Source organism: Aythya fuligula, chromosome 18 (genome assembly GCF_009819795.1).
Source record: "Aythya fuligula isolate bAytFul2 chromosome 18, bAytFul2.pri, whole genome shotgun sequence".
Classification (NCBI taxonomy): domain Eukaryota; kingdom Metazoa; phylum Chordata; class Aves; order Anseriformes; family Anatidae; genus Aythya; species Aythya fuligula.
This window is the reverse complement of record NC_045576.1, coordinates 7,637,219-7,651,135: the sequence shown is the minus strand read 5'-3', so window position 1 is coordinate 7,651,135 and position 13,917 is coordinate 7,637,219. Positions and strand designations below refer to the sequence as shown.

Below are 13,917 nucleotides of genomic sequence, written 5' to 3'. Positions count from 1 at the left end.
GAGGTCAGTGGGAGTCCTTCACTTTGCGGGCATCGGGAAGGCTGCTTTTATGTTCCCATTTTCCCATTTCCATCACTGGACTTTGCCTCTGTCTCTTGTAGGTCACGTCACCTTTCTGCTTCTCATGGATTGCAGACACTAGGGACTGACCTCAAAATTCTTGAACACCACATAGCACATTGCTTATAAGCACAAATAGTGTTTTCTCAGAATGATTACATGCTAATAAAAACACAGTTACTACAACTTTAAAAAAAAAAAAAAAAAAAAAAAACCACAGTGCATTAGCTAAGCATATGCATTCCTTGCATAGCCAAGCTGTCCCACTGTGAGGCTCTAGACGCTGACAGATGCTGTCTCATCACAGGTTTACTCCCTGCTTTAGACAGGATTCATCTTTCTATTTAAAGGCCTTAGTGAGCACAGAATATTTGGTTTTCATTTTAAAATGCAATTTTTTAAGATCTTTTAGAAAACGGGGCAGCAATGGGAGTGTATACTGTGCTATAAATGTGAAAGAAAACTGTAGGTAATAAAACTGCTGTGAGAAGCTCAGAACTTCCAAAAACATGCATGTGTCTGCAAAGACCAAGCCTCATGTCAGAACAGTCTTACCTCTGGAAACAATTGTGTAGTTTTTATTTTTGGAACTATTCTCAATGCAATGACAGAAAATCATTCCTTCAGGTGTTTTTCTGATGTTCCATTGGGTTTGTTGAAATAAGAAGGCACTGCAAAGCTTTGTGGCTTTTTTGGTACCTCAAGGACAAAGGATTTCTGGAAGTAGGCAATGAAATGTAGGGGATTGTTTTTGAGGCTCATTTAGATTAAGAATGCCAATTCTGAGCATTCACTAGGAAGTTAAAATGTTTTATATTTAAAAGAATAAGCCTCAGAAACAAAGTTCACGGATAATTTCTAGGAAAATGGGACTTAGAGAATCATATCTACTGTTCACCTGCTCATGCTTTAAAAGTCATTAGGATATGTAACAAAATGCAGTCATTTTTTGTGCCAATTTCACCTGCTTTCACAAAAAACAAGCATGTCAGTGTCCATTTCTACTGAAAATACATAGCCCAAGTTCTGTGTAAACTTCTGACTGTTGGATACTGAAAGGCTAAAAACCAAGTTAAAGCATGCCACAAGTCAGTACTGTAACTGAGAATGCCAAGTAATAGCATAATGGCATTTGCTTAATGCTTTCAGTCTGTCTGCTTTGTGGGCTTTCCCTTTTGTGTGCGGATGTATATAACCCAGCCTGCTAGGCAGGTTGCTTTGGAAAGGTCATAAGTTATTTCTTGTGACCTTGTTTGTAGGGAGCATGTAAATAAATAACTGGAAGAACATGAATAAATAAGTTTCATTATTTCATCTGCTCGCTGTTAGCTATAGATTGCATAATCCCAGTTTTAATAAATGCAAGTAATTTTTCCCTCCTCTGCATTTATCAGTCTTTAAAGTTGCTACAAATTGCTATTTCAAACAGAAAAAGTAAACATTGCCTGGATAGCTGAATTAGCCTATGTGACGCAGAGGGTTTCAGAGAAGATTAAGTAGGCAGAGACACTCGTCTCGGGCTCTGTCTGTTTGACTTGTTTTTTTGGTTAGTAGCAGAAATTGTCCTGCTGGTAACCTTTATCCCGTTGAACTGGAAACCTCCAGTGTATTTTGGTTGCTGTACTGAAGAATGTCCTTGCTCTCACCAGGAGATGAAGACGAACCGGAGCGTTTCGATGGTCTTTCTCTCTTATACTGGTATGCTTAACCTTTGGGTTCTGATGGCATTTTTCTAGCCTGTAATTGGGAAGGGTACAACTGAGATCATTTAACAGCTGTAGCCATTTTCAGCTGCTTCTTTCTTTTATCGTTAAGATTTTGAATAAGTGCCAAGTAATATCTATTCTTGAGGGAAGGGTATTATTATTCCATTGATAAGTCTAGCTAAATATTTTGTTTGTGGACATAAATGACTAGTAATTTCTCAGGAATACAGAACAGAATAATTAACATCCAGAGCCACGTGTACTGATAAGTCTCTAGAAGGTATAAAACAGAAAGCTGTTGTATGTGCTGATAACTAAGTAATAGAAAAAAAGTGTCCAAGACTTCATTTTAATTGTCTTTACTAGAACATCTGCACAAAATGAGGTTCACTTAGTCTATTAGCATTCCAGGACTCCAGCTGAAGTGTTGTTTAATATTTTTTCATAATTTTAATGTAACAAAGTCATGGTCTAGCTTGTTGATTTGAGCTATTGCCTCACTTTTTTTTTTTTATTCTGTGAGTTAAAAGGTTGCTTGCAAGTATTTTTATATGACTTCTGTAGGAAACAGCAGTGACATTTAATTGATTATTTAATTCGTATCTTTTTCTACAAAGAACACAAATTATTTTTTGTTACTGCTGCCGATTGGTTTATATTCTCTGTATCCTCTTAGTCAGAATCAAGTTAATGTTAGATCTGTCTTGAAAGCATTGCCTGTTACTTATAGAAACGTAGATCCTTTCGTATCATGTGCTCTGTGCCCTGATTTGATAATGTCGTGATCTTTGTGTACGTATACTGTAATCTCTGTATTCTCTTGAAATATTGAAAACTTAAAATCTGAGATTTGATCTTCTAAAGCTTCACAGAAATAAACTGTGTAAAGCTGAAGCTCAACATTTGTTCTTGCTTTTTCTTTTTTCCCAAAGTTATGGTTAAACCAATAATAATATTCTACGCATGTGTTGAGATAGCTTGATTTGCTACTCCTCATAAGTACAATGCCACTTTTTTGCTACTCCTCAAAGTACAATATTCTTGATGGACTATTATGGCAGGGGTGTGTGCAGAGAAATTAATTAAGGAAAATGCAGTTAAGTTGAGATTTTTATTACTGGAAAGAATACATATTAAATAATAAATGACAGTCGTGTGTGGATCTCTGTAATATACAAGCCAATGACTAATACGGGAAAACTGCTGAGAGTATGGCAGCACAAGAAACAACATTAGTAAAAGGCAAAACAGGAAAGAAAATGGAAAGAATAATTGCATATTTTAAAAATCATGTATTCTCGTCTAAATTTTCAAAGATGGATACAAATCAGGACAGAGCTGTAAAGAAAGTGACTAGTATACTGTCTTTCAGCCTTAAAACAGCTTAAATTCATGGGATAATTGAGATGCCAGTACTCAGCAATAATGCAAAATGATCCACTGCTGTATTATAGAAGTAGTTTACCCAAAAAAGTTTTGTTAAAGAAAAAACAAGACTTTAGGGTTTATTTGTCCTTTCAAACTATGAAAAAATAGAAGTGATTTGTTTCACTTTTAGCCTTATGAAGTGGGTCTTATGCTTTCTCACACCATAGCAAGGTCATGTGCAGTCTGGGCAGTGGCAAAATACACTGACTATGCTTCATCAGACCTTTCTAGCCTAAAGATTAATTGTTGGGTGTATTCTTAATGGCTAGCCTTTCTGAAGCAAAGTATAATTTTGCAAATACTTGGGAATTTGAGATTGTGGAACAAATGTTTTTATTTATTTATTTTTAAGTGCTTACTCCTTGTTAAAGGACTCACCCAGTTTTCCTATGCAAAAATGAAAGATTTGGGATGTTCTTTGCAACCTGAATCTCTTGCCTTCTCCTGGAATTTAGGAACGTTTGGAGCTTCTGGGTTTCTGTCTTCCCTGGCAGGACACCCCTTAATGTCATGTACTCCAGATTTTGCAGAAATACCGAGTTTCAGGCTAGGAGTTGAAGCTGGGTGCTGGATTTGGTTGCGTGGGAGGATTTGGGTCACTGTGTCCTCCATTTTGATCCCCCCCCCCCCCCCCCCCCCCCCCCCCACTAATGAATTCTAGTTGTTCCATTTCACTTCAACATCATGCTCTAGAAAATACTACTTGTTATCTAATACAGAACAATATGTATGTAGGTCAAAGCAGAAAAACCTAAATTGTGCTTCTGCTTTTTTGGAGAAGGTATCTGGTGAATCTTCTCCAAAAATGGGGTAGTGGGAAGACAAAGGATCTATGACACAAATTTTTTTCTGTAGTAGTTCATCAAAATGAAAATTCACAAGTGGTAAAACGTGGCAAATTACTCTGGATTTAAAGGAATTCTTAATGTTTTACATTCTCACAGCAGTACACTGGAAATGTTTCTGATGGAGTTGTAAATATGGGTTTCGAGGCTCTAATTTTACTGTATATACTTATTTAATTCTTTCCCATTATCACGTGCATACAAAATGCTCATCTGCCTTCAGACAGCTGCAGGTGCCATCCTGGAATTCTGACCTGGGGTTGGAGGGTACACAGAGGAGCAGGCAATAACATTTGGAAAGAAGCCTTTATAAACAGAACAGTGTTGAATAAGAAATGAAAGACTGGAGGGAAAAGCTTACATTCGTGAATAACCACAAAGTTTTATGTTAGATATTTTAGCAAATGTTTTTGTATGCACTTTCTTAGCTGTGGTTCTGTCTTAGTATTCATTAACTGATCCGAGATGTTATGACGTGTTTTTCTTGCCTAAACATTAAGCTGGACCAGGTCATGGAATGTTGCTTCTATTTAATCTAAATCCTTTTACTGTAAGTGGGATTCAGAATTCTGCCTGAAGTTCTCTGGGGAGAATGGAAATAAACTTTGGGGAGAATGGAAAGAAACTAAGCATACTTTATTTTACCCTTATCTCATATTTATGATCGAGTTTTCACTGGAGGGAGGGGTAGCACAAAAGTATCAAATAATGTAAAGTTGACAGTCAAGAAGACTAGTTTTGGTTTGTATTAGAGGTAAAAACGTGGTCACTGTAATTTCTTCTGTATTAACATAGCTTTATATGCACGTATGGCATTAGAGATTTAATGATTTTTATTTTATTTCATAGGACAATTATGGGCCCTCATGGAATCAATCGAGCTGTTCACCGCATTTCTTTTTCTGATTGTCAGAATGGATTAGGTAATTAGATTGCACATTCTGTTGATTCAGAGTAAACCAGAACTAAAAGCACTTGGTGAGCTTTTCCAGTTCACACTGACATCAGTAGAAGTTTAATTTATCCAAATTTTATGGATTTGACTGTAAATCCATTTAGGGCAGTAGATGGAATAAAAAGTTCTTGCCTGTTTTTTTCGTTTGTTGTTTAGGAGTTAAAATTATTGGAGGTTACCGGGCACAAACTGCAGAAGATTATGGGATTTTCATAAAGAGAATTCTACCTGGAGGTGTTGCTGCTGTAGATAGTAAGTAATTTAAAATGTATTTTTGCAAACCTGTTGTAAATAAAAAGCTCTTTTGAGATGCCATCTTCTCTTATGCAGATTGATCATTTAAAATAATTACTTCAAAAGTGACAGTTCCTGCACTTGAGACTTGCAAAAGGTTAAAAGTAAAAATAGTTCTAAAAAAAATATTTTAGAGATGTCTTTATCAAATATAAAACATAAATGTATTCATACAAGGCAGCTTACATGCATGTTATCAGCAACATTCAGCCAAAAGTTCCTTCCAAAACTATGAATTCCAGTGCTGCAAATATTTGTGCTCTAATACAAATAATATTTATTTTCTTTAGCTGTTCTGTGATTAGTAACACTGACTGATTGTTATTAGTCTCACCACAGTAAGACTAGACTATCAGGCATAGATAAATCAGGATCAGAAGCTAAGCTGCTGAATGTCATAAGGTTGTTTATGCATTAGATCACATAAAATTGAAAGAAAACAAAAACTGTTTTTATTACCATGATATAATACGTTCACTGCTTTCCTGTTGATTTCATTACAAGGCCGTTTGCTCACGGGAGACCTCATTTTGGATGTCAATGGAGAAAACTTAATTGGAGTAACCAATGAAAGGTATGTTTGTACTGTTGACTAGATGTGCATTAGAGCTTGAAATGTATGTATTTATTTATTTGTGGCCATATCGACCACTGATAAATGAGCACAACTCCGCTAAGGTCACAGGAGTTGAACTGGCAATGAATTTATCCTATAAAACTAATTATGCAAAACTATCATAGAAAAGTGAAATGAGTTTAAATGCTTTTGTAATGGCAAAATAAGATAGTTTTGTAATGATGCGGATTATCGAATGTGTGTGAAAATACCTTTAAAGTATATTAAGCTGTTATGATATTTTATATTAACATGTTGGTTGAATACTGGTGAGAATAAATGGTGCAGCTAACAAGTATCATTGTAATGGGACGATTAAGGAGGCATTGCTTAGGAAAAAATGTAGAGTATGTTTTATGGTTCCTGTAGCTGGATCACCAGCGATCAATGTGAAGCCTAGTTTTTGAGTAAGATGTGGAATTAAAATTCAATGCAAAATTACCGTATATGTTTGTGAGTGAAATCCTGAGCTATGGAAGATATCTGAGCAGTATTCTTTATCTGGTGTAGGCTGTAAATCCTGAAGGAGGTCCATGGTCCAGTAGGATGGACCAAGAAGAGATGGGGACAAAAGGGAAGGGAAAGAAAGAACAATCTCAGTTTATTCCCATCGTCAGGCACAGACTCACCACAGTCTGTTTTTTGCTCAGTTCTCCAGTGTTTAATTTGGGTTATTCTGCTGACAAACTTTTTTCTCTGTATCTGGCAGTCAAGATTATTAACTACATTAAGAATTTGTTCATTTTCCCATCATTTTAACATTACCTACTGTGTACTTCTTGACAGAACCCTGGTATATTTACTTTATTATTTTTCTCCCTCCTTCTAGGGCCGTTGACATCTTGCGAACAGCTTCAGCATCTAATCACATGTCTCTGCTAGTTGCCAGAGATGAAGAAGCAAAGTAAGAGAAAAATAAAGTGTTGCGTTAACCTCAAATCTGACAAAATCTAATGCAGTAACTAAGTCTGAGAAGGCATACATATATATATATATATATGTATGCCTTCTCAGACTTAGTTACTGCATTTTCATACATATATATATATAATATATATGTATGCCTTCTACATATATATATGTATGTATGTATGCCTACATATATATATATATATGTATATATATACATATATATATATATTTTTTTTTTTTTTCAGATTAGGATTAATCACAAAATTGCAGCATATGTCACAGTTTTTAAATGTTATATTTGATAACAATTCATTTTGTTAGTGTCCTGGGCAGTGAGGAATGGAATACTTGTTTTAATGAGACTGCTCACATCAATTAAAGTGGTAAGCTCTGGCCAATTTCGGTTCAGTGAAGGGGATTGAAATGTTATGTTCCCAGCTAATACCCTTAGAATTATTTGCTATGATTACAGGATTTTTTAACACATCTCACATGTGAAAATAATAAAAAATGAGGGAATGCATTAGACCTACATTCCTAAAAAACTGTCATTTAAGCTGGTCTTGCCTTCTGAAAAGGCAAATTTGGTTATTGTTTCACCTCTGTAGTTTGATTTCAGTCTCTAATGAGCTCTGAATTAGTTTGGATAAGTAGGTTAAACTGATCGCTGCAGCAGGTAGCCCAAAATACCTCCAATATAAGGACATATCTGCTAAATATCGCTTTAATCTTATTGTCTAAAGTTAAGCATATAAACCAATATTGGCATAGAATCATCGGAAATATAAGGATCTAGGCTTGTATCCCCTTTTGACTTAAATCTCTGCAGGAAATTGCTGTTACACAACTATATTTGATAATCATGGTGAGAGTAGCTGCTGCTATTTGCCACTGCTAGTATGTTCCACTTAGAGTAGTCTCTCCATAAAGGAATTTTCTCCAAATTCCTTTAGTTTTTGCCTGACGTAAGGGTCCCGTTTCTACCTCTTTATTTTTGTATTTAACAAATTTAAATGCCTCTGTACTGTAGCCTCTGATCTCTCCTTTTTTCAGGCTGCCTAGATACATGAGGTCCACTCTTAATCTGCTTTTATCTAAAGCATACTGACCTAGTTCCTCTAAACTCCGTGAATAATTAAAATCCATCAGTCCTTCTACCATTCTGGTGGTATGCCCAGTGCCCTACACAGAATGTGCCACTCCATACAGACCCTTGCTCAGACAATTCTGAAGTAATTTTTTGTGACTGTGATAAAAGATTTGATTTACACTGAACTGTGTTAGGGTGTGTTCCCTGGATTTTACATTAGTTCAATAATTTTCTCTGTCTCTCTCTTTTTTTTCTTTTTTTTTTTTTTTAATAATACATCCGACAGACTTCAGTAACCCTCTGTGGTCATTGGAATTACGTGGGAATTAAACTTACTTCAATCAGTTAATTCATGTCCTCTCTGTCTAATTCTATAATATTAATTTGATGATGCTGCTGGCTTATACCATTCTAGATTTCATTTTATTTTTAAATCTTTTATTACTGAGATAGTCATAGCTCAGATTATTAAAAATATATTTTTTTATATTAGGCTGCATTTAATATTAGATTATTAAGATTATTATTACTTGTTGCTTTTTTAGCACATGTAATACAGGATCTTCATCTCTGCTGCTTTTTTGCCATTTGTTATTTCTGCAAAGAACTTCTATTTTTGATGATTATTTTCAACACTGCAACTGACCTTTTTTTCTTTCTGTCAAAAATGAGAGCAAACTATAACTTTATTGGTTAATTGATAAGTGCCTTCATCTGATTTGATTCATTTAAAAGCTTCAAATACATATTGGTCTTAAAAGAAATATAATTATTAATCAAATTTAGATTACTTGTTAAGAGCCTCTAGCTTGAGCTCAGTAGTTGAATTTTCTTCTTCCATCTCAAAACTGGAATGAATGAATGAATGAAAGGGAAAACTTGCAGTGTAGCATTGAATTTTACGAAAATACTTGAATGAATTGGCAATATTTCTAATGAAATCTGTTGTAATGAGATACAATAGATTTATATATTAATATATATATGTATATAAAATAAATCAAAAAGTTTAAAAAGCAGGGTCAGAATAAGGTTTACTTCTTAATCATTTCCAATTAGGATAAACTGCTCTGGTTAAAAAAAGCACAAAAATTATCACAGTTCATGTTTCAAAGTAGCTCTTCACAGAAGAAAAGAAGGGAGATCAGCTTGTTACTGTGGCTTCACTTGCTTTCCTGCTGCACAAAGTATAGCGAAAAGCAAGACAGGATAGCAAAGAAAGCAAGACTGCCTTTGGAGTGAAGATAACAGGCAACAGAGAATGTGCCTGCCTAAATCCTGTGGATCAAGTCTGAATTTATATTTTTGTGTAGGAAAGGAAAAAGATAAGTTCTAAAGCTTTACACAGAAAGATGAATCAGAACTTTCTTTTCACCATTCACCATGAGGTTGAAAGAACAACTACTTACAACTTCTCTTTTCGTAAAATGAGCATAGCTTTGTGCTTTAGTACAGCAAAAGCTCTTGCTTATGGTCTGTCTTCATCTGCATATGTTGTGATAGATTTTTCAAGGCATGTATAAGAAAATTATAGGTAGTAAGCAAATATGTATTTCAGATGGATAACATTTTTTTGCAAATGTCTTCCTGTTAGATTGTGACTGGTGTTACTCACAATCCTGGAAACTAGTACTGTAGAACAAGACATTACTGTGAATGAGAATTGATAGCTCAAATATTCATGCACAGCTGAAGAATTTGCCCTTTATTTTATCAGTTGGAGCTTTTTAAAAGATTTAATCGTGAAAAAGATAAGCAAAGCCCAAGCACATAAAATATTTAATATATAATGATATCTACCTCTGATGAAATGGACCACATACTTCTGAGAAAGCAAAGTGGAAGTTAAGAATTTGTATCTGTTTTACTTCTTCTTGTATAACTAATGAATATTTCTTTCTGTACTCTTTTTGACTAGGGCTAATGCCACAACCTTGATGGCCATTCTCTTCTGGGTTCTCATTCAAACTAATTGAAATAAAAGCATTCTTTAAAGATACAAATATGCTATGGGTATATTATCTGATTACATCTAATGTAAATAATTTGTTTTGGACCCAAGTAATACCACGTGTCTTATTATCTGTAGCTGACTTGAACTACAAGTTTTGAAAGTTTTGAAATCCAGGGTAAAGAGAGGTAATAATTAAGCTTTTCTACCAATAGTCTGTTGCTATTCCATCTTTATTCTTCTGGATTATATTACCTTTCTCTTGCTTCTTCTGAATGCTTTTGTATCTGACAGGGCTTTCCTCTTTCAGTTGAGGGTGAACTTTGCTTTCTGAGGAATTGTAACTGTTCAGCAGAGACACTAGCAGATTTCAAAGGGTGCATTTAGAACTAATGCGAAGTCCTGACAAAGAGGAACTTTTTATTTCCACAGGAAAGAGTTTCTTGACCTGATGGATAAGTATGGCTCTCACAGTGACACCAACTCTGCAAGAAGTTCTCCAACACAGCTATTAGCTGGTGAGAGATTTCTTCCCATCCTGACATAATCTTGTAGGACAATCTTCATGCTTCTGTGGACTAGGCTCCAGCACTGAAAACTCTACTTGGGGAAAGGGTGTACTGGAGCAAGAGAATGTCAGGCTAAGCACGTGTTTACTTACGACTTTTAACATTTACTTTGTAGTCTAAACATTTAACTTGACTTGTTTGTGTGTAGGTTTCCCCATCTCTAAGACAAATGTTCTGCCACCTACTTTCAGCAATTTTAATTAATGAGTAGTGTGAACTGTGTTTGGTATTTGTAGATGAAAGATACCATGAGATTACAAAGTAATAATAAAAAATTGAACTAGAATACCATAAATTCTAATGCTCCTGGAATTGTTGTCTAGTGAGAATGTCTTTATACAGCATGGTCAATTACTCTTTAGGAAAGACAGTTGTGATTTTTTTTCACCCAGTTTAAAAAAAAATCATCCCTTGCTATAATTTAAAAATTATTCCTGGAACCCCTGGCTCAATTCTTAGCTGCATAGACTTAAACTTTCTTTTGGTTGTCTGATTGCTTATAGTTTTCTGCTTTCTAACATGAAAATAGGCCCATGATTTGAAACTGTGCTTTTTCCCAAATGTGTGTTTTACATCTTTTTTTTTTTTTTTTTTTTTTTTTTTCCCTGTCCTTTCTATTCTTAAAGGAAAACCTGTAGACAGCCTTTCGTCTGGGTCATCCTCAAGGTCACAGAGTCCTCAATTGCATCCAAAGGATATTATTACCACCATTAGCAGAAATAATTCTGTCCCTGCGCCATCACCAAAGCTTCCAAAGTAATTCCCAAAGCTGATTGTAACTCTCTTGTGTGAGATGTAGAAAATGTATTTGGCAAATGAGGAAGATTTTGGGTTGAGCATTGAAGTGTTCAAAATTACTGTTTTTTAAATCCTGTAACATAATACCATTGATATTACAAAGTTTTGGGTTTTGCAAGTTATTTTTCTCATTTTATCTCATTTATTCATTGTTTATGTGGTAGATCAACCAGGTTGACTGTTGATCTCAGTATCTCATAACAAATTAATGCTTCTGGTTTACATTGTAGGTAGGTCATCCCTTGGGATATAGTAGTAAAGTTTAGTCTTGCAAAATAATACATTGTTTCCTCTTGTAATTGCCTGAAGTAACACCTGAAGTTGCTGATTTTGTAATATAGCAGGCAGGATAGTGCTTGAACATTAAGATTGTGTCCATTTTATCTGTTGGTTACTGTGGTACATATTAGTGAGATCAACAAGATAGACACTATCACTTGTGGGTCTCTAGTGAGTGTCTAAACCTGTGAAGTAACTCTACTTTTCCTTCTTTCTCTTCCTAGGGATAGTGCATTTCAGATTATCTCTGTTTGCAAGGGAACAAGCCTAGGTTTGAATATTGTTGGAGGAATTGACAGAAATGAAGGGCCTTTGGTATACATTCAAGAAATTATTCCTGGTGGTGACTGTCATAAGGTAGATAAAAACCTCTTCTTGCCACACTGTTCAGTCCCCTGTACTTTTGCCTTCGTTTTATACATACTTTAGTATTATATACATACATTTGTATCATAGATACTAATTTCATTTTTGTTTCTTTTGTGTTTCTCCTTGCTTTCTCCCTAGACAGAATTACCTTATTACACCACAGCATGGTTACGTGGTAATGAAAATTATTCATGAGTTTGTGTAAGGTACATGAGGATCTTATTTTCCCAATTTCCAAAGCAGAAAGTAAGAAAGCAATTTTTTAAGAGGTTACATGATACAAGCTAATCATCAAGGATGGGACAGACACACAGTTTGCATCTTTTTTTTCATAGATCATAAAATCATTTAGGTTGGAAAAGACCTCTAAGATCATCTTGTCCAACCTTTAACCTACCATTGCTAAATCCACCATTAAACCATACCACTAAACTATGTCACTACATCTACATGGCTTTTGTCACTTGGACATTCAAAAAATCACTTTTCCTTTGTATTTGGTTTAGCTGAATCCTTGCAGCTGAAAAGTATTGTATAGGGAAATACGAATAATAATTTAAAAAAAAATGATAGAGCAGACTAATAAAACATGAATCATTACTGATTACTATTTTCATTTATGACAACTGCAGTATGTAAAACAGGAGGTCTTGTAGGTTTTTAAAAAATGAATAAATAACAGCTGTCTGGTTCAAGTACACAGAACTGTTTATCCAAGTGTCTTCTTTTCATCCTGTGTTATTACGGTTATTCTGATGTGTAGATAAACCAATGTTTGCCATCTGCCAAACGAGAGTGTACAACTTAATTTCACAGCCAAAGAGTTTTGCCCTAAAAACAGTCTTAAACTGTTTGTAACTGAATATTTGTAGATTAAGATTAATCCCAAAAGGCAGAGATTGATAGAAAAAATGTAATTTTCTGCCAGACTTTTTAATGAATAAATAGTAATAATTCTTCTGTTTTCTGCTGTTTTGTTATAGCTTTTTAAAATGTTTCAAATTGTAAATATATATAATTTACAGTCTCTCATGCTTATAATTGATTGAGTGAGACCAAGCCATTAGTATGCAGTACATTTAGCAATATTAGAGTAATTTCCCCAGCTTGGTTAGGTGTTTGAGAAACCTAAATATTATGAGTTTTTTAAATCTCTGCCACAAGAGGGCAGCATTGAAATTGATATCTTACAGCAGGCTTTATGCAAGAGAGGTTCTAGACTAGAGCTTTTCTATGTGATGGAAAATGTAGTAAAGTGCTATCATAGGCTGAAATAACATAACTAAAATTTGATGTATGTGTCAATCAAATATGTAAAATTATACCGGTCTTAAAAAGACATTTCACTTACTTCCTACGAATCTTCCTCTGTGCATAGTTTGTTTCACACGGTCAGATTGCTTCTATGAAATATTTCTTAAAAACTGAAGAACACGGACATATTATGTATAGTTTTGTGTGTATTACATTACACAAATGTCATTACACTGTAACCATAGGTATGGACAACGTATAATATGTAGGTGAATGACAATCATTTTCAGTTAAATTGTTCAGGCTTCTTTAGAATGTGAGTTAAAAAAAAAGCTTTATATTAGTAAAGAATCTACCCAAGCATATTTAAAGTCTTGTCTTACAGTTTCTAAGGCAGAAATGTGATATGTTACTGTGTTTGGTAGAAAGTTTGCAATGAATAATTCAACAGAAGCACAAAGTTGACAGTATTATTTCTAAGGTATTTTTGAACGGTGAATTCCTAATAGAAAGAATCTGTTGTTCTCTTTGAGATGAATGTGGATAGTAAGTGCCTGAAAAGTCCTGTGTATAGCCAAGAATGTCTGTTTCTTGAAAAACAAATTAATTCTGCTCTCAGCTGAGTTAATTAGCAAAGAAATTTCCTGTAGTCAGATGGGTTGGTACTCCTTGCTGAAAAAAATTACTCTCTGTGGTTTCTTCTTTTTTAACAGAAGTATATCCCTGGGTCCAGATTTCTTGACACAATTTCACTGAAATCCATTCTGTCTGATGAAGCTTTTAAAATGATT

At 34.6% G+C, this 13,917-nt stretch overlaps 1 protein-coding gene across 3 annotated transcripts in view; it reads left to right on the top strand.

Annotated features, from left to right (window-relative positions):
* The window catches only part of STXBP4 (syntaxin binding protein 4), a 72,880-nt gene that overhangs the window by 3,569 nt on the left and 55,394 nt on the right, over positions 1 to 13,917 (top strand). Inside the window, exons 2-9 of one of the 3 annotated variants that reach the window (XM_032199870.1) lie at positions 1,710 to 1,758; positions 4,889 to 4,962; positions 5,151 to 5,246; positions 5,793 to 5,862; positions 6,734 to 6,808; positions 10,290 to 10,375; positions 11,053 to 11,182; positions 11,728 to 11,860. In XM_032199870.1, coding sequence (XP_032055761.1) covers positions 4,896 to 4,962; positions 5,151 to 5,246; positions 5,793 to 5,862; positions 6,734 to 6,808; positions 10,290 to 10,375; positions 11,053 to 11,182; positions 11,728 to 11,860 — 657 coding nt within the window. In that variant the 5' untranslated portion in view covers positions 1,710 to 1,758; positions 4,889 to 4,895. Of the gene's footprint in view, positions 1 to 1,690; positions 1,759 to 4,888; positions 4,963 to 5,150; positions 5,247 to 5,792; positions 5,863 to 6,733; positions 6,809 to 10,289; positions 10,376 to 11,052; positions 11,183 to 11,727; positions 11,861 to 13,917 lie in introns of those variants that run through there. The other 2 variants (XM_032199868.1, XM_032199869.1) reach the window with 2 other exon arrangements.